This window comes from Aethalodelphis obliquidens, unplaced genomic scaffold (assembly GCF_003676395.1).
Source record: "Aethalodelphis obliquidens isolate GAN/ISIS:26980383/991018 unplaced genomic scaffold, ASM367639v1 scaffold108, whole genome shotgun sequence".
Classification (NCBI taxonomy): domain Eukaryota; kingdom Metazoa; phylum Chordata; class Mammalia; order Artiodactyla; family Delphinidae; genus Aethalodelphis; species Aethalodelphis obliquidens.
In genome coordinates, this window is record NW_020838052.1 from 688,608 (window position 1) to 714,183 (window position 25,576).

Genomic DNA, 25,576 nt, shown 5'->3' on the forward strand with positions numbered 1-25,576 from the left:
CAGAAGAGCAAGCATCTTTGGGGAAAGGTACCCACCCTTTCTCTGGAACAATCTCTCCTCTAGGGAGGTAGCCTCTGCCCTGGCACTAGGCCTAGAATGCCTCAGCATATCTGAAGGGAAGAGGGGGCTGGAGGGAAGATATAGGCAAGGGCAAGTACCTAGCCTGGAGCTCCAGGGAGCGCTGCTTTCCTGACACCAGGAAGGTCCGAGGCAGATTGAGGTTGGAGCTTTCCTTTAGCTGAATGGAGAGAGAAAGGGGCTTGGTGAGGCCTACTGAGCTCTACAGGGCCCTCGCCCCCTGCACATATGCACACACTTGGGGTCAAAGTCAGAATGTCTTTGTTCCTCCCAGCACCAAGGCCCCACTCCAGGTCCCCATTTCCCACCTCCTGGTGCTCACCTCCATGCCATCTACATCGATGCGTGCCCGCACGCTAAACTTCTGGCCAAGGAGCCGCAGCCTGGGCACACAGTAAAGGAGGCGGTCGTTGAACTAGGAAGGAAAAGGTTTCAGATGTATGTGTGGAGGACCCACAAGGGGTGTGGCCCAGCTCCCTTCCGTTATTACTCCCGAAGCTTTACTGCTAGGGACTCAAGGCAATAGGTGGAGAAAACACAGTCCAGACTGGGCACAAAGGTTGCAAGGAAAGAGCCTAGGCATAGGAGTCCCTTCCTAGTTGGGTGGCCTTGGGCAAGTCACTTCTCTCTAAGTCTTAGTTACATTATCTGTAAAGTAGAGAGAAAAAAAATTCCCAGTAAAGGTAGTGAAAATACAATGAGTTAGTAGAGGAAAGAATGGAGAGCAGGAAGTATAGCCTTGAGTGAGTACCAGGTCAATGTGGCGGGCAGGGGTGGGGGGCATGCACCCCTACCCGTGGCACTTACTAGTATGAGGTATCGGTCTTGAGTGGTCCCATTCTTTGCTGACAGCTTAAGGATGTGGCCTTCTTTTATGAGCTCTTTAGTGGGGCTGACAATGTCTTCCTCACCCCCTAGCAGCTCATATACCTTCAGCAGCTTGTGCATTCGTTCCTGGCAGGAGACAGTGAATAAAAGGCAGGGTTTGGGGTGCTGGCCTCCCCTCAGATGTCCACAAGTCGCAAGCCCCCCACCCCAGAACGGAGATCGAGATAGGTGGCTTGGCCAAGGAAGGGCAGGGGTTAGAAGGACCACTCACCATTTTGCGGATGGCAGCATTAGAGTGCTCTGCTGCTGTGGCTATCAGCTCCAGAGACTCTGCGGGCAGAGTGGGAGGTCAGATGGGGGGGCTAGCAGAGAAAAGCCTCTTGGGAGCTTCTCTGCTCCCTGAATACCTCCTCCTGGCCTGACCACACCCTTCCCATTCCAGAAAGTGCCAGCCTCAAAGATGTCCATAGCAACATCACTTAAAATCAGAAACTGACTCAATTAATGCCACAATAGCAGAATCACAGGACATGAAATAGCTGGCAGCCAATAAAACACAAGCTTAAGATTATTATTACCATTAAAAAAACAACAATAATAGTTACACATGTAACTGGAAGGAAATATACCCATGTTTAACAAGTTGTCTCTGGATGATGGGACTATGGGTGATTTTTATTGTCTTCTTTTTCCATATTTTTGACAGAGAACACATATTACTTTTATAATCACAAAAAAGTCAGATGAAGCAAAGAGATGATCCTATTCTTTGTCTCAATAATTCTGATTATAGGAATCTATACTAAGAAAATACACGTTTTATGTACAAATACACTTTCATTGCCGTGGTGTTTACAACAGTGTCAAACCAGAAACAACCCAGTTAAATAAATGTGCATTCATATAATGCAATACTAAACAACATTTGCAAATGATGCTTCGGTAGGGTTTTTCATAATCTGTGAAATGCTCAGGACATTTTAAGAAAAGGAAAGGATACAAACTTGTATATACCAAATGATCTCAATTTCACAAATATACGTGTATAAAAAACACCAGGAAGAAAATATGTCAAAATGTTCCTCACGCTTATTCTCTGGAGTCTCGTATTATAGGTGATTTTCTTCCCTGCCTCTTTCAGCTTTCCTGTATTTCCATATTTCCTATTGTGACCAGGTATCAGAAAAAAAACGAAATAAGTCCCTATGCATCTCCACACACTAACAAATCTTGCCCATGCTTGAGGCCCAGCTGCACTGCACCCCTCTCTTGTCTGCACGGTGCTGTATTTTCCCACTCAGAAAATATGCCTGTAATGGAGGAGCACAGGTGCTTCTGAAGAGGGTCCACATGGTTGGCAAACCAAGTGTTATTTTCCTAGGGGAAAATGACCAAGGAAAATGACCATGGAAAATGACCTCCATGACCAAGTCTTGGTGCTCAAGATCTGTGGCCCCTAACCCAGTTCAGGCCTTTCAGGTGCATCTCCAACCTCCCAGCCCTTTTCCACCCTAGCTGCCAGAGGGAGCATTCTCACATACAGCTTGCTGTCACTCCTCTGTTCAAATCTGTCAGTGGTTTCCCTTTGCCTTCAGGGTAAAGACCCAGTCCTTTAGCCTGGCATTCAAGGCCCTTGGTGATCTGGCTTCTGTTGACCTCTCCAGCTTTCTCCACTTGCACCTCTCTAAACATGTCCTGTCTTGCTTCACCTGGCCAACTCAGTCTTCTGAATTCAGCTCACCTCCTCCTATAAGCCTGCCCTGAGTTCCCAGGCTGGATTAGGATACTGTCTGGATTTCCACCTTCCCCTTTGCTCCCCTCTGTCCCACCAGTCACACTACGTATCCATTGTGTATTTATATATCTGCATCCCTCAGCAGACTAGGAGCTCCCTAGGATGGGGCCAAGGTCTCACCATCCTCTCCTGGGCTCCTGAACAGATGCTTTGCATGCCATCATTCAATTGTCACAACAACCCTATGTGCCCTGTTTGTCCAATGAGGAAATTGAGACTCAGAGAGAAGAGGTGCCGGCCCTAGGCTATCTGCCTGGGAGGCAGCAGAGCTGACATCAGAGCTGCCCTTTCTCCCACACATTCTGCATCTCCCCTACCCCAGGGCAACGGGCATGCTGGGTTGTGGAGGTAGGCAGTGCCCCGGGAAGGGGACAGGAAGAAGACTCTGGCAAGCTGTGGGCATATAAGTTCAGGCCTGTGGAGGCCGCTGGGCTCAGACCGCTTTGCTATCAAAGTGTATTGTGTGAGGTACAGACTGGCATTTACAGGGATCCAGTGTGTGTAGGCTCTGTCTGGGGATTCAGTGTGGGGATTTCAGTCCAGGATTTCACTTGGGGGTTCAGGCTAGGGAGTGCGCTTTGGGGAGCTTTGTGTAGGAGCTTGGTCTGGAAGCTCTGGTGGGCCTGGTCTGGGCTTGGCAGTCTGGGATCTTGGTTTGAGTTCAGTCTTGGGCTCAGGGTAGGCTGCTCAGGCCAGGAGTTCCAGCTGGCCTGGTTTGGGGAGTCTAGGGTCCAGGCTCCAGAGTTCAGTCTGGGAAGTAGAAAGTGGGGGAGTCAGTCTGGGGAACCAGGATTCAGTGGGGGCTCAGACCTGGAGGTACTTTCTGGGGCTCTACCTGGGGATTTGAGTCTTGAGGGGTAAAAAAAAAATAGAGAGGTCAGCTTAAGATCTTGGGCTGGGGAGCTTAGTGAGCACATCTCAGGCTGGCTCTCATTCAGAGATTTTCATACTGAGCAGCTCAGAAAACTGGATTGGGAAGTTCTTTCTGGGGGGTTCATCTTTGGGCTCAATGTGGGGAGCTCAGCTGGCCAAGCTCAAGCTCTGAAGTTCATTCTAGGGACTCAGATAGGGCTGAGATTGGTATAAAACAGGAACCTAAGTTAGGTGAACTCAATCTGGGGGCTGATTTTAGGGGCATTCAGTATGGAGGGCATCAGTCAGGGCATTCAGTAATAAAAACAACTAACATTTATTGAGTCTTTACCATGTGCCAGGTACTGTGCTAATAGCGTCACCTGGATCATCTCATTTATCCTCAAAACAATTCTATGAGGTAGGTATCATCATCATCTGGAGAGTCATTCTTTTGGGGTCAAGCTAGAAGTCTCAGTCTGAGCGACAGTAAATGGCAGGGGGTAATCTAGGGTGCTCAGTTTGGCAATACCTGTCTATAAAATGGTGGCTAAGGAGATGAGACTGGGAAGCTCTTTTGGGGGAATCTCCCTCTGGGACCTCAGGCCGAGGGCTGTGACTGGGAACCCACTCTCAGCACCCCGGGTGGGGAGAGCATTTTGGAAACTCAGTCTGGGGATGTTAGTTTGGGGAAACCAGTGTGGGGGATCTATAACTGGGACCTCAAACTGGGTTCAGCCTGAGGGCTCAGGTTGGAGATGTCAGTCTATGGGGCTCAACCCAGGTAGTCAGTCTGGAAGGCTTTTTCTAGAGGTTTAGGTTTTATAGTTCATCCTGATACCTCAGTGGGGATTCTCATTTCGGGGAAAGGACTAAGGCACTTAGTCTGCAGAGGTCTGTTTGTAGAGTTCAGCTATCAAATTTTCTAGTGTTCTAGCTCTTTCTAGAAGTCCAGGCTTGGTAGCAAAGTGCCCCATCTGGTGGGGTGGAAGGGGCTCAGTTTAGGAAGTGGACACAGCAGTGGACACAACTGTCTGCTCCCGACCCTTGTGGCTTCCAGGACCCCACATTTTCTTGGTTTTCCTCCTACCTTTAGGGCTATTCCTTCTAAGTCTCTTTTGCTGATTCCACCTCCCTCAGCTTTGTCCTTGGCCCCCTTTTCTTCTCCATTTACACTCAATCCCTTGGTGACTATGGCCAGCCTCATGGCTTTGCACACTATCCCTGTGCTAGTGACATCCAAATCTCTCTCCCTGGGATTCTAGGCTCATCTAACTCCAAATCAAAGTCCTAAACTCATCTCAGGAACCATCACCACCAGCCAAAAATATGCATGCAAGTCATTCTTGAGACTCTTTCTCCCAAGCCCCACACCCATTCACCCTAGTTCTTTCAGTGCTACTTTCAAATATAATATATTCTGAATCCTACCATTTCTCACTACTTCCACTGCTACCATTCTCATCAAGCCAACCTTTCCCACTCAGATTATTGCAAAAGGCTTCTAACTGGTCTCTCGGCTCCCTTTCTGGCTCCTCAAGTGATCCTAATCAAAACCTTGCCATGGCTACCCACTGCACTCAGAATAAAATCCATCTCCTCATCTTGGCCTTCAAAGTCTTGCTCCTGTCTCCAGCCCTATTTCTTCCACCATTCTACCTTCACTGGTCATGCTCATGTCACACTGGTCCTCTTGTTGGTCCAGAGATATGCAAGCTGCCGCCCCCTGCCCCACCCCCACCCCCCCTTAGGAACTCTGCACCTGCTGTTGCCTCTGCCTGGAACATACTCCTCCCTACTCAGCACGTGGCTCCCTTCTTCTTATTCAGAGTTGACTCAAATATCCTCTATTCTGAGAGGCTACCCAATCTAAAGTTGACCCCCCAGTCACTGTCACATTACCCTCTTATTCTCTGAATCACACATAGCACCTATCTAATGTTCTCCAGTGTATTTATGACTTTTGTCTACTATCTCCCCGAGTATAATACACACTCCCTGAGATCAAGGACCTTGTCTGTCTTGTTCACCTCCATGTCCCATGTGCCTAGGACAATGCACAGAACACCGAGGTGCTCAGTAAATAGCTGTTATATTAATGAAGGAATGAATGGAAGTAACAGTCTGGGGAGAGAAAGTTGGGGAGACTCTGGGCAGCACTCTTTGGGGTGTGACCCTGAGGAGTGGGTCTCATACTGAAGAAATCAGAATGAAACACTTTTCTAGTGGTTCAGTGTGTGAGTACTTGTCTAAGGAGGTGGTATCTCAGCCTAGAGATCCAAATCTGGGAGGCAGAAAATATGGAGTCCAGTCTGAGGTGCTCAGTTCTGGAGAGGTGATTCTGTGGGGTTCTGATCAGACATGGGGGTTCTTTTGGGAGGGTCATTCTGGGTAGTGGCTGGTGGATACGGAGTGAAGCTCTAATGTGGAGGATGGAAAGTCAGGGGTTTGATGAGACAAGCCTCTTTCTGGGGAGCTCAGCTGTGGAGATTCAGTAAAGAGGACTTGGCCTGAGAGGGTCAGTCTGGGCTCTTAGCCTGGTGGCTCAGTCCCTGGGGGTTTAGACTCAGTTTCATTTTGCACTTGGGACAACTTCGTTTGAGGACAAGTCAAGGGGTCAGCCTTGGGGTCTCAACCTAGGAAACAGATGGCTCCCTTTAGGGGATCTTTCTGGGTATGCCCCTCAAACTCTGGAGTTCCAGTTGGGAACTTCAGACTGAGGGGGGACTCCTGAATGTTCTGTCTGGGTACTCAGGTAGAGATCTCAACCTGGAGGTTCATCCTGGGGTCTCATTCTGGACCCTCAAGGTGGGCCTTTCAGTTTGGAGGTCCTATTCTGAGATCTCAATTACGTGGCAATGGAAGGCTGACCCTGTGAGTTAAGTCTTGGGGTGGGGGGGCAGGGCCCGTTGTGTGCACTCACTTTGGGCATCCTTGCTGTCCGGGGAGCCATGGGGCAGCTTTAACAGATAGTCCTTGAGAAGCAGCTCATAACGGGGGATGCGCTGCACAGGCTCCAGCATGTGGTGCTGCAAGGTCAGGTTGCCACAGGCTTCCTCCTTCTGTGACAGGCAGAAGCAGGAGGGTTCAGGTCTGGCCAAAGACCCTTGACTGGGTCCCTGCAGACCTGTCCACCCCAGTCGGCCCCAACCAGCTTCACTGCTTACCTGCACCTCATGGATGATCACTTTAAACTGGGTAGAGCGCTCTGTCCAGGTGTTGACCAGCTCCACGGCCCGGTCAAAGTTCTTCACATACTCGCCGTACATCTTGAGGAAGGGTGCCAGCTTCTGCAGGATGTCTCCAATGCGTGGGTAGCGGTCCCTAGGGGGAAACAGGGGCTGATGTGGTCCTGCTGATTCTTGTCCCCCACAATGCCCCCACCCTGTAGGCCGGTCTTATCTCAGTCCTGGAAATCTACCTCTCAGCCAGTCTGCTCCTTTGGAAATGCTGCTTATATGATACACAAAGTAGGCCAAAAGGCTCAGTTTGACCTGAGACCACAGCCTGGGCTGCCACCCACCCCAACTCTGCCCTGCCTTGAGCACAAGGGATGACATGTCCTGGAATACCCGCTCTGACCTTACTGCAAGGGCCACTTCATACACTGCTTTTTGATTCTGTGCCCAGCCTTGTGCTGGGTGATTCTGGGGACACAAATGAGTCACACTTAGCTGAGCCCTGAGAGGGTCACTGTCAGGTAGGGGAGGGCAAAGTAACCAGGCCTGGTTGCACTCCTCAGGAGTCACAGTCTACTGGAGGACACAGAGGACCAAACCTGGTCCCAGCCTTCATTGGTCACAGTCTGCTGGGGGAGACATGAGAACCAGCCCTGGTTCAGCCCTCAGGGGTCATAGTAGTTGGGGAGATGTAGGAAGTGACTTCATGCCAGCCGTCTGTGGTCACACAGACACGCTTTATCCTGTGGGTGTGGGGAGCATGGAGATGATTTAATCAGGAAGTGACATGGTCTGATTGTTGTTCAGAAAGACCATTATGGCAGGTGGTATAGATGCTAAAGGATGAATTGGAAGAGGAGAGCTTGGAAGCCAGGAGACTGCCTATGAACCTTGCCCTTCTACCTCAGGACTCAGCTCAGATCTCACCTCCTCCCTGAATCCTTCTTTAACCCCCAGGCTAGTTTTGGTCCCTTTATCTGGATTCCCACAGCCTCCCATTCTCAGCTCTATCATAGCACTGATAAAAACAAACAAAAACAAACAAAACAACAAAAAAAACAATAGCTCACATTCATTTAGCACTTATTACATACCAAGTACTGTTTTAAGCTCTCTACATGTATCAACTCATTTAATCCTTAAAATAACCCTACAAGGTAGGCTATTACTATTACCCTCATTTCACAGCTGAGGAAACTGAAGCAGAGTAATTTAAGAAACTTGCTTAACATCATAAAGCTAGCAAGAGGCAGAACTGGAATTTGACCCCAGCGAGTTTGGCTCCTAACCTCATACTCTTTAGAGCTTTGCTATTATTCTGTTGTAATTTTCTGAGTCCTGATCTGTCTTTCATTATAGATTGGGAGGGCCTAGAAAGCAGAGCTTAGGCCTGATTCTTTCTGTGAAAGGTGGTGAGGGGAGAGGGCAGGCAGGAATGAACTCTCGTGCACACATCTGGCCTGGGCTCTGCAGGCAAGTGGACAGGAAGGCGGGCAGCCTAGGTCTGGGGCCCCTCACCATTCCTCCATGCGCTTCTCTAGCTCAGGCAGCAGGAACTGCTGGTGGAAGCAATAGATGGAGCAGATGTTAGAGAAGATGCCATGGACGACGTCAGCCGGGAAGGAACTGCGGTTCCGAGCTTCTTCCAGCAGCCGGGCGCAGAACACCTATGGGGCAGGGCAGGAGAGATCAGCCCAGTGGGGCCTGGGGCTTAGCTGGGCAAGGGGCAACTGGCAGGTGAGGGCAGTGTCTTTGGGCAGCTCTGTGGAGTTTTGGGATCAGCACTGATCTTGAGACTGAGGAGTGAGGGAATGGAGTTTGGCTTATAATGTGGGGTTGGATTTCAGGTTGTCAAGGTTAGGATCTGAAGGTAGGCACTGGAACAATGAGAAGTCAGGATCAGGGTCAGGATCAGAGAGAAGTTTGGAATTAGATCCATTCATTTAACAAATATTTTTGAGTGTCTACTGTGTGCCAGGCAGTGAACAAAGCAGACAAAAATTCCTACCCTTAGGGATTCTAGTGGGTTTGGGGGTCAGGAATAGGTCCAGGGTTAGAATGAGGTTCAGAGTGTGGTTCACGGCCAGGGGTTAATTCAGGATCTGGGTCAGAGTTGCAGTCAGGGCTGGTATACCTACCCAGGTTTAGGAATGAGGGTTGATACAAAGATCAAGCTTGGGGTCATGAATCAGAGTTGGCTTCAGGGATAGGATGGGGGTCAAGGTCAGAGGGGAGCCTTACCAAACTCTAGATTCTGGCCCCAATGGTAGGGTTGGGCTCAGGTCCTATTACTTCCTCCTTGGCACCCGCCTACCAGGTCCTGGTGCCCCGGCACCCCTGAGGGACCATTCACCTGATCCAGGAGGTGGAGCCTGGAAACATAGGCTTTCTCGGTTTGCAGGAGCTCATTGGCAATGTGGAACACCTTCTGCTGCACAGTCAACTGCAGAGAGAAGAGGCAACTGCTGGTCCATCATCCTGTACCCTAATCTTCACAAAACCCCCAGAATTCTCAGTGCAAATGCTACTCTAAGCCTAATGCCACCCCGAGATAACCCTACCTCCCATCCCTGAACCCATAAGCCCCACAGGTTCACCCCTAACTCCCCCGTGTTTCGTAAAGGTCACCCCTCAATTCTGATGCCGTGCACTCCTCATTCGGTCACTCATTCACCCAGCCATCTGCTCCCTCTATTCACTCAGCATAGTGTAGTGGTTAAGGTGTGGGCTGGAAAGTCAGACTTTCTGGGTCCAAATCCTAGCTCTGACATTTACTAGCCTGCATAAGTTGTATAAATGCTCTGTATTTAAGTCTCTTCATCTACATATACAGATAATAATAGGACCTAAGTCCATTTGTAATTGAGAAAACAAAATCATTTAATATAAATAAAACATATTAGACTATGGATTAAATAGACTATAAATGTTATTTATTCACCCACTCAGTTCACTGTCAGCAAAGGCTTACTGAGTACCTGGGGTGTGAGGAAAACCCAAAAGTATAAAAATGTATAAAACTCATTGCCTGTTGGGCCACTTGCCTGTTCACTGGACACATATTTGCTGAGTCCCAGACCTCGGCCCCCACATTTGAGCCGGGTTCTGGCGGAGCAGGTATTCTGGCTGCAACCTAATTAAGTGCAAGGATGCCTTTGGAAGCAGTGTTAGGCTGCTGGGGCACAGAAAGGGATTCCTGCTGCTGAGAGCCTTTGTCCACAGCCTCAGGTTCCTAGGGGGCTCTAAGCTCTTGTGGCCCTCCGGAGGCCAGCTGTCTGGAAGTCTCTCTGGATGTGAAACTTTCCATTTTACAAATAAGGAAACTGAGGCTGTGGTGGGGCAGCAGAGACTTGCCCAATGTCACATAGCTACTGAATCTGGGGATTTTCCAGTTGGAACAGGACTTTAAAGATCCCTAACGATGATGCCCATCTTCAAGATGGAAAAACTGAGGTCCAGCTAGTGGTTCTTGGATGAGGGTAGAACAATTTTCCTAGTGGGCATTTGGAACTGTCCATGGTCATTTTTGTATTTACAGTGATGGGGGGACAGCGTACAGGTCTGCTACTGATATTTAGTACCAGGAGACCAGGGAAGCCAAACATTCCAAGTGGAAACAATGCCCTGTTTCAAGAAATACTGAGCTGGGGGAAGAATCAAGTGTAAAAGCTAGGCTCCTGATTTCTCCACACAGTCCTGCCTCTCGGTGAACGTGGGTCAGTACCTCCACAGACTCTTGTCTCTCCATCGGGGGCACTGGGATTTCTCTGTCCTTCTCATCCTCCTCCTCGTCATCCTCCTCCTCCAGGTCACTATCGACCTCCTGGGAGCTGGGTCGGTGGGGGTCGGCCAAAGCAACAGGGACACTGGCCAGGGCAGGGAGCCCAGGGCAGAGGCTGTGGCTGGGGGGCCCATCATCACTGATGAAGCAGGTCTCCTCGCTGTTGGATGGTGAGCTGATGCTGTCAATACCGCTGTCCCGATTGGGCACCTTCTCGCCGTCCCGGGGCCCGGGAGCCAGCAGGAACAGGCAGCGGGAGGCCTCGCCCTCGGGGAGCTGGGGCACTGGTGGCTGCAGGGGTGGCTGTGGCAACATGGCTGGCTCTGCGGGACCTGGGCTGGGGCCAGGGGCTGGCCTATCCGAGGCAACAATCACAGGCTCTCTGAGGTGGGTGGTGGACACACATGAAGGCAGGGTATGAGCTTGACTGAGAGGCCTGTCTTACAACTGTCCTTTCTATCCCAGGCCCACCCTACCCCCACAGGGTCCCCGGGGGACCAGACTCACCTTTCAAATTTCTCAATCAGTGAGGATACTGCTGCAGAACTGAGGCTGGCCTCTGCCCTGGAGGCCAGGCCTTTGGCTACTCGGGGGTCTGCAGGCAGTGGGCGTGATGGCGGGGGTGGGATGGGCTCAGGTGGTGGGGGCATCCGGGGCATCTGCAGGTAGCTGGGCTTTGGGGGGACTAGAGAGATGGATGGGAAAAAGAGGGGAGATCCCAATGGGCTGAGTTTGGAGTTGGCTGTCATAGCCAGACCACAGGCCCCTCCACAAACCCCCAGTCTGTACCTTTGCCTGAGGTAGGCACAGAGCAGGCCTGAGGTGAGATGCCAGTATGCACATGTTAGCCCCAGGTCTCAGCCCTTTGCCCCTAGACCACAGTGCTTCCTGTCCTTCTAACAAGCCTTCTCCTCTCCCACTGGCCAACCTTTCCCCTCCTGTGTCCCCTCTCATGGGCCATTCTTCTGCCCCTCTCTGGACCCACTTACCCTGTGGCTTTGGGCCCGGTGCCCGCTTCAGTGGTGAAGGACGCTGGCTGGGGGTTTCAGTGGGGGGACCTGGGTCTGAGCGAAGTCGCTGGGGACCTTCTGGATGAGGCTCAAGGCTCTGGCCAGGGTCAAGGGACAAACTTTTAACCAGGATACGGTTTCCCTGGTGCAGCCCTGCAGAAAGGGAGAAACTGGGTGTGAAGCAACTGATTACCCCAACTGGGAAGCTGTATGTCTTAGCAGGTACCTGTGATATCGGGTTTTCCTGAGCCCCTTTCCTGGCCACACTGCCTTTCTGGGAAGCCTTTACCCCAGCCGTCAGACGGGGAGCCAGGCCCAGGGTTGTGGCTGGCTGTTTTCAGTAACAGACAAGAGTTCTTTGTGATTAGTACATTGATTTCTTGTATGTCAGCAGGCATTATTATTAGGGAGTTTAACCAGGCTGGGGGTGAGCACGAGCAGCCTATGGTTTGTGTACATGCTTGCACTCTTGTTTATTTAGCCACAGTGAGATGCTGAGCCTAAACCATTCTTCACCTTTTTTCTTAAGGTCCTGAGGATATCTGGACTTCCTTTTCTATGGTTTTATATAGCTAAAAATGATGAAATTATATTTCATGAACAAAAGTTTTGCTTCTTAAAATGCCAGCTTCTCACTAATCTGTACTATCCTCTATTTCCACACCTACACACACAAACACACAGCCAGCACCCAGAGTTCAGGTCATAGGAACAGCTTTAAACAGGCAAAAAAATTCAGAAAAGGGAGGCCTTTTTGCACTGTCCCTCTTCTTTCACTGTGGGCTCCCTACCTACCTTTGTCTTTGGGCCTGGGGGAGATGATGGTCACACTGGGGAGAGAAGATTCAATCTGGGAGGTGTGAGGAACAACCCCCGCCCCCTGCACCAAGGGATGGCATGTCCTAAGGGAAGGAGTGTGGCCTGGATGGGCAGGGAGCTGTGGTGGGTCTCAGATGATAGAGAAGAAGGGGAGGGGAAAGAGTAGAGTAGAGAGGGCAAGCCCTGCATGGCAGTCTGAGGAGCTGGGTGACTATCCTGTGGGCAGAAGGGAACCATGAAAAGCTGTTGTAGGGAAGGATGCAGGCAAACAGGTGTGAGGACGAGAGGGTGAGTGGCAGCCAAGAGCCCCCAGAGCTCCCAACCACATATGGTGCCAGTTTTGCTGTGCCACAGCCACGTGGCCTCTCACAGCCACAGAGAGTCTGTTAACCTGTGTCACACAGTCTCATACGTGACCAGTCACAAGTGGGCCCACCCAGTCACAGAGACACATGGGGTTATTTACACTGTTTCACTTAACTTTGGGGCCGCACAAGTTCAAACATCCAATCATGTGCAATCATGCTTCTGAAAGCCTGGTCACACATAGTCACAAAGACCCACAGTCACAACTTCACATATTATCACACAGCCTCACGGTATCACATGCACCAGCAAACGTGGCCATGCACAGTCACAAAGATGCAAGTCACACAGTGACAAATCTACAATTTCACACACAGCCTCATACAACAATCACCCAACCACTTACCATCATATACCCACTTACATACTCTTCAAATATGGTTCCACCGAGTCACAAAGATATACAGTGCCATTTATCCTGTACCTCACAATTGCAGGGCCACAGGGTGTCATAAACACCAGGATATGGTGTTGCAGGTTCACACACCTGCAAACGGTTCACACATTGACAAGACTATAGCCACACAGGGTCATTATACCATGTCAGACACAACCTTGCACAGTGGCAAAACAGCACAAAGTCACATGCCAGCATGTACCCAGAAACACAGACACACAATCACAGACACATGGCATAATTTACTATGTCATACTCATGAAACAAACATGTCCATGGAGTCCCTGGGTCTTAGGGGCTCAGGTATACACACCCACATGACACTTGCCTCGTGGTCTAAATAGTCATGGTTTCACATGCGGCCTCTGTTGCAAAAACATACAGCTACAACACAAAGATACCCTACCGGGTCACAGGCAGAAAGAACAGCGGGGAATTTTAGCTCTCCCAGTCCTGGAGGGAAGGGAGTAGCCCAACCCACAGGGTTCCAGCAGCTTCCCAGGGTCTCTGACTCCATCCAGGCCACAATCCAGTCGCAAAGGCCCCAGGGGCCTCAGGCCATGGTCCCCTCCTAGCCCTGAAGGAACAAGGTGCCCCAGGCCACAGGCTGAGGCCCCCACCCTCACTCTGTACCTGGCTTTGGGTGCAGTTTCCTTACTTCCTTTCCCACCTGAGCAGGCAGGGCCCTGGCTGGGAGGGAGAAGGTGCTCCTCTCAGCTCAGCTGGGCTGCTTACCCTGCCCTGCTCAGCACATCCTGGCCTGGTCCTGCCCTGTCCTCCCCCTGGGCTTGGGGTTGAGGGGGATGAATCACCTGGAGGGCGGCACATGCAGAGACATAGTTCGAGAGACAATATGGCTAGAGAAAGTGAGACACAGAGAGCAGCTGAAAGGACCAGAGATCCAGAGAGCAAAGCCAGGCACCCCACCGTGCAGAGACCCCTCTCAGGGTTACACACATAGGTGCCAGGGTCCCAGGTGCCCCTTGTCTGCCTCCTTGGGCCTGGAGGCGCCCACCTGGCCCTGTCTCCACAGCTCAAAGCAGGCAGGCCTCCCTGGGCAAGCCCTCCCACCCAGTCGGTACAGGGCAGTGGGGCCCCTAGTTGGGGCCTCTCCCTCTCTCCACTGCTTGTCCCAGGGATAGGGTGACCGTGCCACCCTCTGTGGCCTTGCTCTGGCCCACTCTCTGCTCCCTCCTCACCCACCTCACCTGGGAGCGCACAGATGGGCCTGCCCCTCCTTTCTCTCTGCCTCCTTGCAGGCAGCCATGCAGAATGGGATTCAAATATTCGGGGACATCCTGGATTCCCAGGTGAGAGGGGCAGGGACTGTCAGCCCAGTTTCTAATGAAGAGATGAAGGCAGCGAGAGGGGCAGTGACTTGCCCGAGGTCACACAGCAAGTCAGTGACAGACTTGTAGCAGACTGATCTGAGACTGGACTTCTTAACCCTGCTCTCCAAGAGGAAGCTCGGAAAGAGGGGAATCTAGAGGGGCAGAGGTGCGCGTCAGTGCTTCCGAAAGTCATGAGCTAGTGCGGCTAGTAAGAGCAACACCCCCAAGCCTGCCCACAGATTATGACAACAGGGCTTCAGTTCAGGAGCCTAGGCCTGGCCAAGAACCAGGCAGGGCTCCACTGAGGGAAGAAGATTCAAGATCCATCTCTCTCCTATTGCAGGGCTCCCCCTCCCTGTCCCTCTGCCTACATTTCCCTGTTTCCCCCTATGTTTCCCCTTAGTGGCCCCCTTGGCCCCAGGTCTTGCTCCCTTCGGGTGGCTAGATGGACCTCCAGCTCAGGTCATGCCACTTATCTGCGCAAGAACCTTCCATGACTCCCCATTGCCCATGGGGAAAATAGAAGCTTCCCAGCTGGTTCTTTATGGCCCCTCAAGACCCTGCTAAACTCCCTGGCTTCCTTCAGCTTAGTTTAGTTGCCCCAATACTTCTGAGCTCTGCTCTGATCCTGGTAGATTCTGTGCTGGGGGAGTTGAAAATCCTATCTCTGCCCTCAGGGAGCTCTGAAGGGAGGTCCTTCCCCTCCCCTAGATATCACAGCCCTTCCCACTTCCCTATCCCATCCCCACACCCCTTAAGTCCTGCATTGATTTTCTCCAGTCCATTTTTTTACATTTAATTTAATTTTTTTGGCCAAGCTGCTCCGCATGTAGGATCTTAGTTCCCCGACCAGGGATGGAACTTGCGCCCCTGGCAGTGGAAGTGTGGAGTCTTAACCACTGGACCACCAGGGAAGTCCTCCAGTCCATTTTTTATGGTTGATAATCCACAACATTCTCTCTTACACATGCACGTACATTGACACGCACACCCACACACCTGACAAGGTCTTCCACCAGCACTGCCCCCTTGACCACTGGCATTAGAACAGAGGCCACAAAGGGCATCTCCCTCCCCGCCACGAAAGTCACACCACCAAATGCTTCCAATGCAGGGGGCACGGGTTCAATCCCTGGTCTGGGGTGGGGGTGGAGAAAACCGCAAAGACCTGGTGAGAACCACAAAGCTGCTCACACGTCCACATGCAACACGCTTGGCACAGGGTGTGTACACACAGCCATACTCAGGCGTCTCTTGTCACTGATGGGAAACACGCCCTGGGCACCCCAGGATGCCTGGGTGTGGCCCTGGCTCTGCTGTGGGCGTGGGGTGCGCCCTCTGACAGGCCCCTCAGCAGGCCGAAGGGCAATCTTGATCCTGACCCTGAGGGAGCTCCCAATCTCAAAGACAAGAAACTCTCATTCAGGAAAAGCTAAGTGCGGCTCAGGAAGTGCAAAGGGGTCAGCCTGTCGGGACTGGGAAGCTCAGGGGAGGGAGAGGCCAGGGACAGGATGGCCAGATAAAATACAGGATGCTCAGTTATGTTTGACTTTCAGATAAGCAATGAATAATTTCTTAGTATAAGCATGCCTCATGCATACTAAAAATGTATTATGCTATACTAAAAATTTTTTGTTGTACATCTGAAATTCAAATCTAACTGTACTTTTTTGGGGGTGAACTCCAGAAGCCCTAGTCAAGAAGGGATTCTAGTGAATGAGGTGGAGCCAGGCCTCCGAGGTGGGCTGTGGGCTCTACCCAATTTCCCTGCAATGGGCACCTGAATGCTTATGACAGTGACATTATTTCAGGGATCACCTTGAATCTGGTCTTATTTATTAAAAAAAACAAAGTCAATAATTAAAAACCTGTGGTACTTGACCATTCCAAAGAAGGGTGGCATGATCACATTCACTGACCAGACTGCATGGGTTAAGGTGTTGTGAAGCCTTCACTAGGAACATCTGGCTCAGGAGTAACACAGACCTCAGTTAAATCCCAACACCCTCACTTACTAGCTGTGTGACCCTGGGCAAGCCTCTCCATCTATCTGAGCCTCAGTTTCCTTGTGTGGAAAATAGGATAATAATCACAGCTCCCTGGTTTTGAGGAGTCCATGAGACAAAGAAGGGAAAGAGCATAGTGCTCCCCCACCCACAGAGCAATGTGGCTTGAACTTGAAAGCCAACAGAACCGCACATCCACAAAGACACAAAACTATGCACACAGATACATAAACCCACAGACCACAGGCTGCAACCCAACACAAAGCTATCAACACACTGAGAAACGTGTGCAAACCCAGCCAGAGATGGACACAGAATCCAGCCCCACTCTCCTTGGCAGCTTCTCAGATCAGGGCGGGATTCCTACTAGAGGCGGAATGGCAGAGAAAAGACAATGGTACCCCATCCCCCATTCAAATTCAGTTCAAATATAGAAACCAAACAAAACCACAAAATAAGTGTCAAGAAGTATAACAGAGTTTGGAATTTTCCCATGACAACTTACTGTTAGTGAAATAGCAAACTCATTCCAAAAATTGTTTCTGGTAGCTTCATGCCCCTGCCTGGCAGGTGCCCTTGAGCATGTGCTTCTGAGCTTACTGGCAGAGTAGGTCTACCATCTAGCTGAGTTTGAGGACAATGACTTTACCACTGGAACTGGACCCTTACCTCTTTCCGAGAATTTCAGCTCCCAGCTCTCCCCATCCCTGGCCAGCAGCACCCCCTCTCCCTTCTCCCAGCTTTAGCCTTGGCTTAATCTCAAGACAGCTAATAGGACCCCAGACTGGACCTCAGCCATTAACGCCCTGGTGACATGGGGAATCGCTTCACAACTCTGGACCCCGATTTCCCCCATCTGCAAAATGGGGAGAATATGTGTGTGCTTCTCATTGTGAGGAACTGGTGAGATGCTATTGTGGGCAGAAGCCAGCCCTAGCACTCAGGCCTCCAGACCCCCAGTGCATGGTTCTCCCAGCAGCCCTCAGCCTCCAGGCTGAGAGGTAGGCCCCTGGGACAGTTGAATTCCTGGGGGTGGGGGGGGGGGGGGAAAAGGAGCAGAGGGAGTGGAGAAGAAAGAACAGCAAATAAGAAAGTGTCCTTTGGGCAGCCAGCTCCGTGGGGGGGCTGGGGGGGGAAGGGGAGTCCCTTAGCTTGAGAAAAAAGCAGAGGATAAAGGTGGAGTAGCTGCCCCACCTCTTCCCACCTGCCCCTTGAATGTGAGGTCCAGCCCAGCTGCCCTGCTCCACCTTTGCAGCCAAACTTGCTTGGCCTGGCAGATGTTCTTTCTGAAAATTTAAACACAAAGCTCTGTCAAGAATGAGAAATGCAGGGGGAGCTGTCTATAGGAACCCTGTGGCTAGCCTGAAGATCCCTTCCTTGAAGTGGACTGGTCTTATGAACATAAGGACTCTGCAGAAAAATGGAGGCACCTTTTGCAGAGTGAAGGCATTTTTGGAAAGCGGGAGCCATTCTGGCAAGTAAGGAGCTTCCTAGAATGTTCCCTCTTGAAAACTGGAGAAACTTTCTGTAAAATGAAGGTCTTTTGGATAAAAAGAAGGCTCCTTCTGCAAAGGGAAAGTTTCTGCAATATGGAGGCGCTTTCTTCAAAGTGGAGGGACATTCTGTAAAGTGAGGAGAGTTCTATAAAGACCCTTTTGTAAAATGGATGATGTCTGTAAATGAAGGACCCTTTGACAAAATACAAGACTGTTCTGTAAAACGGAGGAACTCTTTTGTAAAATGAGGCTCCTATGTAAAGTGAAGAACATTTTTGTGAAGTGTGGACCCTTGTGTAAAGTGAGGACCTTTTTGTAAAATGGGACAGTATAATGCAACAGGGGATGGTGAAGACGGGGGTAAACTGGAGAGCGCATGTCTCACTTAAAGTAGGGATGGCAGCTTCTCCCCTCTATCTAATTGTCTATCTATCTAATTGCAGTAATGGGGGCCCTGCATTTTCAGGTCTTCCAATATTTCAAGAGAATCAGAAATCCAGGCTTTTATGTGGAATCCCCTAATTTTAAAAACAGTGAGTAGGCCACATGAAACTTTTGAGTCAAATTAAACTTGTGGGCCACCAGTTTGCAACTTGCAATACCTGAGTTAGATGGTCCTTAAGGTCCCTTCCACCTCTGCCATTTACCTCCTGCTCTATCTGATGTGCTCTGGCCCTAGGGCAGCAGCTTTGGAGTCCCTCCTCTACCCCCTGGAAGGGCCCAGTCTCTTCTGGGCCTGAGCACTCTCAGGGAGCTGGCTCATGCAATACTTGTCAGCAGTTCCGTGAACTGGAATCTGCCTTTCGTTCTGTCTGGTCTTCTGCCTTGTGCAGGATGCCTGGTGAAAAAAGCAGGAGACTGCAAGAACTTTTAGAACTCTCTGGAACTCAAGGTGTTCAGTTTTTTGTGGAGGATATAAGGTATGAGGATTCAACTGTTTGTTGAGCTCCTACTCTGCACCAGGCATTTTGTTGATGCTTTCCTGCAGGGCATCCTCCTAACAACCCTGTATGCTATTAGCTCCATTTTACAGATGAGGAAACTGAGGCACAGAGAAACAAAATAACTTGCCTGAGGATACACAGCTAGAAGTGGTTGAACTGAGACTGGATCCCAAGTGTGTCTGTGTCCAGAGTCACAGAGCACATCCTCAGTCAATGTTTGCTGAATTGCGAAAGAAATCACATTGGGGGCGGTGGGGGGGAGGTCAGAGAACTTTCTAAAGGAAATGGTTTTTGAGTTTGGCCATCCAGGTTGTTTTTTCAGGTGTAGATAGACTGGGCACAGTCCTGCAGGCAAGGGAAGAAAAGTGAGCAACGGTGTGGATACTAGGGGTGGGGAGGTGAAGAGTGTGTTTGAAGGGCACAGTGACCAGAGTCTTGGGTTTGTAAGAACAGGAGGAAAGGGCAGAAAAAGCCAAAAGACAGGCAGGCACCCTCCTTCTCCACCAACCACTACCACCAAGATACAGACCCATAGGGGCCATGCAGAGGCAGGCACTGGCACAGAAACACACACACACACACACACACACACACACACACACACAGAGTCTACATACAGAGACACACACGCAGAAACATCTGGAAATGCCCCAGGGGCTTAGAGCCAAGGTGTCATAACACAGGAACACATAACATATACAGACCCAAAGACACACATAGACACACATGGATATATAATGACACACACTCAAACATACACATGGATATACAGAAACAAGAACATTAAGATATACACAAAACAGACCCATGGGGACAAAGACAGCGAGGCAGCCAGGCACATGTGCACGCATGCGCACGTACGTACACACACACACACACACACACACACACACACACCCCACAGCCACATGGGAGCACAGACAGCCCATCTCTCTTCCAGTTGCTTGATTGCTGTTGAGAGCCTGGCCACCTCCTCCCAGCATCTCTGGACCTGAGGCCAGAGAAGGCTGAGGGTGGTAGCTCCACCCCCAGGGAGGGGCTGGGGACTTCAGAGGACAGGAAGGGAAGGGAGTGGAGCTGCAGCTGGGAGCACTGGGGGCAGTAATTACCCAGTGCTGGGGCTGCCACGCTGGCTGTGATTTCCCTCCTCCTGAGGACAAAGCCGCTAGGGGATGGCCCCTCTGACCCCTGCTGTGTGTGACCCCAGAGCCCCCAACACCCACCCCTCCCCCCTCCCCCTGCCCCCACACCAAGGCCTGGTCAAAACTGAGAGTTGGCAACACAGAAAGATCATGACGGAAAAGGACCGAGAGAGACTGGGACAAAAACAAGGAGGAAGAAGACAGGAAAACTACAGAGACCCAGAAAATCGGACAGCTAGAGAGGGAGACAGGAAAAAATGGGCGGGGGCGAGTCAGAAGGGAGACAGAGACAGTGAGGGATGCAGGCCCAAAGAGGCAAGGGGACAAAAAGAGCAGACCAGGGCCACTTGTTGAACATGGCTACAATGTGCCATGCCCAGTGCTCTGCTCTACCTGTGGCATTTAATCCTAACAACCCTAGGAGGTGGGGATGCTAACCCCATTTTGTAGATGAGAAAACCAACGCTCAGAGGGGTGAGGTGATTCGCTCAGGATCACATGAAACTAGAAAGTGGCAGAGCTGGGTCTGGGGGGCCCTCACCACTGCCTGCCCCTGACAGGGACATGGGGCCCAAACAAAGATCCCTGAAGGAATTCTCCAGAGACAGAAGCTGTCAGGGAGATCTGGAGACTTGGAGCCCCTAAGAGATGCAGAATGAAAGAGCCCAGCACCTTCCCTGCCCCCTCCCCTGCGCCCCGGGTGGGGGAGGGGGCCGCAGCTACACCTGGAACGCATTAGGCTGGGAGGCCCCGCCTGGGGAGCAGGGAAGAAGCTGGAGAGGGGGGCAGAGAAGGTGAAGGTGAAGTTGAAGGCAGCGGCGTGGGCGGCGGCGAGGGCCTAGCAGGCCCAGGCAGAAGGGCTTCTATGCCAGCTTCAGCTCCTTGGGGCCAGCGCTGCCAGTCCTGCCTTTCCCGCTTTCTACAGGCGCCTTCCCTCCCTGACTTAACCCCTTCTCTGCACGGGCCACGGGGAGGTGCTGCGGAGCGCTGAAAGCCTCCAGCAACGGGAAAAGCCTTCAGTTCCCTCTCTGGGCCTCAGCCACACACCTGTGCCCCTCACCCTCCTGTCCTTAGTCTGGGGCCCAGATGGACACAATTGACGCCTACTGGGCACTGACCCTTTTTCAAGCTCCTCAGACTCAGTGCATCTTAAAACCCAGCTCTATCCCAGCCCCTAGTGGCTCTTCCTCCTGTTTCCCCACCCCAGGAATGGCACCTCCAGCCACCCAGTTCCCTAAGCCAGAGGCTGGGCTTTCTCCACGACTCCCCCTGCTCCCTTAACTCACACATCCAGCCAGACCCCAAGTCCTACAGACTCAAATTCTTAGGAGGGCAGGAATCCATAGACTATTTTTCCCACTCCAGCCTCCTAACGGGTCTTCCTCCCATCCTCAGGGCCCTCTACAAGGTATTCTCCACACCACAACCAGGTTATAAAAATACAATCCCCTTCAATTTCTGTAGCCCGGTGAAGGGCTCCCCTTGCCTCGGGGGTAAACTCCAAACTCCTGAGCTTAGGGACAAGTAAGGCCCAGCCTGAAAACACTTCCCCACACCCACACCCACCCCCACCCTCCAGTCACAAAGGCCTCTTGTCTGTTCCTCGAAAGTGCTCTCCTCTGCCTGGGGCTTTGGCACATGTCATTCTCGTGGGCCTGAACAGCTTTTCTGCTTTTCCTTACCTCTGGACTATTTATCCATGGGATCTCAGCTCAAGTGTCCTCTTTTCCCTGCCTGCCCCCTCCTCATCTGTTCCTTCAGCATCTGTGCTTGGAATTACCTGTCATGTATGTCTTCCCTGCTAGAAAGGAGCTCCAGGAGGACAGGGACTGAGCCTGCCTTTTGTTGCCCACCCAGCAATTCACACAGGGCCAAGCACAAAGTAGGTACTCAATAAACATTTGTTAAATGAAGAAATGTCCTCCTTCTTCCCCTCTTGCACTCTCCCTTATCTGCTCACCAAGTACTTAAGGATGCCCTACTATATGCCAGACAAATGCGATGAACAGGTCCTTGATGTTACAAATGGGGAAACGAAGGCCTTGAGGTGGGAAGGGAAGCCTGAGGGCACAGTGAACCAAGGGCAGAGTCAGGAGTGCAGAGGTGCCTTCTGCTATTGCCCTCATCCTTGTCTCCAGCCCTCTGTGTTTTGAGGTACCTTTTGGAGGTGTGATGCCTTCCAGGTCGAAGGAACTGGGTACTGGAGCCTGGAGAGGCTGGACTCACTGCTCCAAGGATGTCTGCTCTCTCCAGATGAGGGCACTTAACACTTCTGGGCTGGGCAACGGCAGAGTGCACTTCCTGTCCTCATTCCAGACAGGTCCTAGCCCCACCCAGCCAGCATCTGGCCAGCTCCACATCTGCCTAAGGCATTTAGCTAACTGGTCCCCAGAATACCATGGCTGGCATCTGTCTGGAGCACTGGTAGCTGCCGCTCACCCTTGAAGGAGCAAGTAGCCCCAGCCAGGCTGTCCCCTAGGGGCAGAGGCACGTGAAAGGGCCGAGGAATGGGGGTGCCAACCATCTGCAGCTGGAAACTTCAATTCTTTTAGTCCTGTCTGGAGAAGTCCTTTTTGCAGCTACCCAGTCTTTACACTTTGCTGTGTTTGTTTGGGAGGCCCCAGCTGGCTAGAAACCAAATCAGGGTCTTTTCCCAGACACTCCCCTGGAATCTCAAACTGCTGCTCTCCAAAAATCACCAGCAGAGCCCACCACTCCCTCCTGTCAAGAGTCCCCTCTTCTCCTTTCCATGAGCAACCTCCCTCTATGGTCTCTCAGGATGCCCTCAACAGGGAAAACATGGAAGGAGCCACAGGAATTTACTTCACCAATGTTTGATTTGTTTTTCAGTACTCCCTCCGTTCTTTGCAGCAGCCACTACCCTGGGTATATGTGAAATGGGTCTCAGCTTTATGCAAATATACTTTAAAAACTGCTCCTCCCCCCACCCCACCCCCAAATGACATTTCTAAGGCAAAGTTTGGGTGACTCTGCTGACCTCACTATCTGACATCACTATCTATGTCTTCAAGGATGGGACTGGGGCTTCCCTGGTGGTGCAGTGGTTAAGAATCCACCTGCAAATGCAGGGGACACGGGTTCGAGCCCTGGTCCAGGAAGATCCCACATGCCGCAGAGCAACTGAGCCCGTGAGCCACAACTACTGAGGCTGCACTCTACAGTCCGTGAGCCACAACTACTGAGCCGGCGAGCCACAACTCCTGAAGCCCACACGCCCTAGAGCCCGTGCTCTGCAGCAAGAGAAGCCTGCGCACCACAACGAAGAGTAGCCCCTGCTCGCCACCCGGATGCCCCCCCAGGCCTCTCAAATGCAACAGGTTTCAAACGTACATCAGTATCTCCCCCCAAACCTGCTCCTTCTCTTGCAAGTAGGTGGCCCCACCAGCATCCACCAGGTCACCATAGTTGGTTTCAGAAAACAACCCAGACTCATCCTGGACTTTTCCTTCTTCCTCGGCCTCTACATCCAAGACACCACCAAGATCTGTCCATGTTAGCACCAAAATATCTCTCAGATCTTACCTTCCTCACCTGCCATCACTCTAACCCAAGCTACTATCACCTCTTGCTGGGATGACTGTGACCCCTACCTGCCGGTCTCTGACTCCACTCTTGTGCCCCTACCATCCACTCTCCACATACAGCCGTGGGGATTTCTCAAACACCCATATCTGAGCACATCATTCCCCTTCAAAGGTTCCCCTTTGCCCTCAGGATAAAGTCCCTTCACCAGCCTTATCTCTCTACTTCTCCCAATACCAGCCCCTGTCCGAGGATGCCTCATGTCTCAGTGCCTTTGCTCCCACTGAACTTCCTACCTGAACTGCTATGTTCCTCCTAGCTCTGCAAACCTTGCTGGCACCCCTCTAGAGCCCTTCCTTTGGGCCACGCCCTGTGCTGAGTGCTGCTGATGCCAGCGTTTCCTCTGCCTAGAGTCCCAGAACTGTAACTGCCTTCCAGCTTAAATTGCCAAATGGCAGCCATACATAAGAGCTAGGCATAAAGGGTAAACTGAGGCTGCCAGTGTTTGTGCGTATGTGGGTGAGAGGTTGACTCACTCCCTTTAGCTTAGATCCCATGCCTCCCTTCAGGGTTGGGAGTTATGGTGGGAGGCCCACACAAGGCCCTGGGGAGAGGGCCTCAGAGTGGAGGCTGATGTGGTATCCTAATGATGCTGACTCACTGTAGGACCGCAGCTAAACTGCCTCTCAGAGTCTCCACTGTCCCAGCTCAAGGATGGTTCCCACTCTAGGCTATACATCAGAATCACCTGAGGAGCTTTCAAAATAGATTCCTGGGTTGCAACCCTAAGATCCTGGAGCTTTGAGGTAGAGTCTGGGAATCACATTTATTTTTTCAAAGTCAACAAGGGGGATTCTGATGTTCATCCAGTATAGGAAACCCAGGGCCAGACGGTGACTAGGGGCCTTTCCAGCTCCAATTCTTACTCTAAGAGTGTCAGATGATGGCCCAGGCTCCAAATCAGAAGGAGCCAGCCCCTCTTGCTGCCCCCCTCAACAGGCTGAGTCCTTCCACTACCCACGAAAAGGCTTTAACACCAGGTGCAACTCCTTTGACTGAGCTAGGGTCAAGTCCCAAGCTATCCCCCAATCAGCATCTGGAAAGATATTCCCAAAGCTGAGGAAGAGAGCAGGGCTTCCCCCAAATCTCTATGAGCAAACCTACACTTGGGAACTCCTTTCTGACTCTCTCAAAGCCCTCTCTGGTATCTCAGAGTTTAGTTATCTCAGTAACCCAATAAGGCCTTAGGTTTTATCAAACCGGGAAATGGGCATAAAAACAATCAACCAACCCCCCACTAGGAATCAGGGTAACTAAAAGAGAAAGCACTTTGAAGCAATTCAAAGCTTTTACATGGATAAGATATATTATTTTAAAAACCATCCCCCCCACCAGGATGGGCCACTGCCCCTAAGGATGGTGATTCTATAAAGGCCTCAGCAGTCTGAGGGAGGAAGCGGGGAGGCACAGGGAAATCTTAACATGTGGACTAAAATGTTTCAATCCTTTAATTGACACTCTCTCTCTCTCTCTCTCACACACACACACACACACACCCTGCAACTACCAACCCTGTCCTCTTTGGGCCAATTACAGGCAAGTCCTGTGGAGAGAGAAGCAAGTCACTTGTGCCTACCCCTGGGCTGGCTGGGCAGTGGGGGTGGCGGGCTCTCACGCCCCATGCTGCTGTGAATCACATGGCCCAGCGCTTGTCTTGCCAGGGCCTGAGTAATTCCTCCGCCTCTTCTTCAGAAGGTTTTTCTCTTATTTTTTTTTAAATTTTATTTCATTCTGCAGGCTTTGCAACCAGTATCTCATAGACTTCTCATGGCATTCTCTAGATGAGGAAATTGAGGCTCAGAGAAGGGAAGTCACTCACCCAGGGTTCCACAGTGAGTCAGTTAGGAATGGTTAGATGGGAGGCCAGGTCCTTCCCTGACACCCTTCTTATTCCCACTCCTCAACTTGAAGTGAAAGAAAAAGACACCCACCAATTCGAGAGGCAGGGA

At 51.3% G+C, this 25,576-nt stretch overlaps 1 protein-coding gene across 1 annotated transcript in view; it reads right to left on the reverse strand.

Annotated features, from left to right (window-relative positions):
* Positions 1–25,576, reverse strand: part of FGD1 (FYVE, RhoGEF and PH domain containing 1) — a 36,363-nt gene that overhangs the window by 7,616 nt on the left and 3,171 nt on the right. The window contains exons 2-12 of the mRNA XM_027096813.1: positions 11,503–11,676; positions 11,021–11,198; positions 10,457–10,895; positions 9,086–9,175; positions 8,251–8,399; positions 6,721–6,877; positions 6,477–6,615; positions 1,178–1,236; positions 886–1,032; positions 401–493; positions 159–238 (exon numbers count right to left, since the gene is read on the reverse strand). Of these exons, the coding sequence (XP_026952614.1) occupies positions 159–238; positions 401–493; positions 886–1,032; positions 1,178–1,236; positions 6,477–6,615; positions 6,721–6,877; positions 8,251–8,399; positions 9,086–9,175; positions 10,457–10,895; positions 11,021–11,198; positions 11,503–11,676 (1,705 nt within the window). The remainder of the gene's footprint in view (positions 1–158; positions 239–400; positions 494–885; positions 1,033–1,177; positions 1,237–6,476; positions 6,616–6,720; positions 6,878–8,250; positions 8,400–9,085; positions 9,176–10,456; positions 10,896–11,020; positions 11,199–11,502; positions 11,677–25,576) is intronic.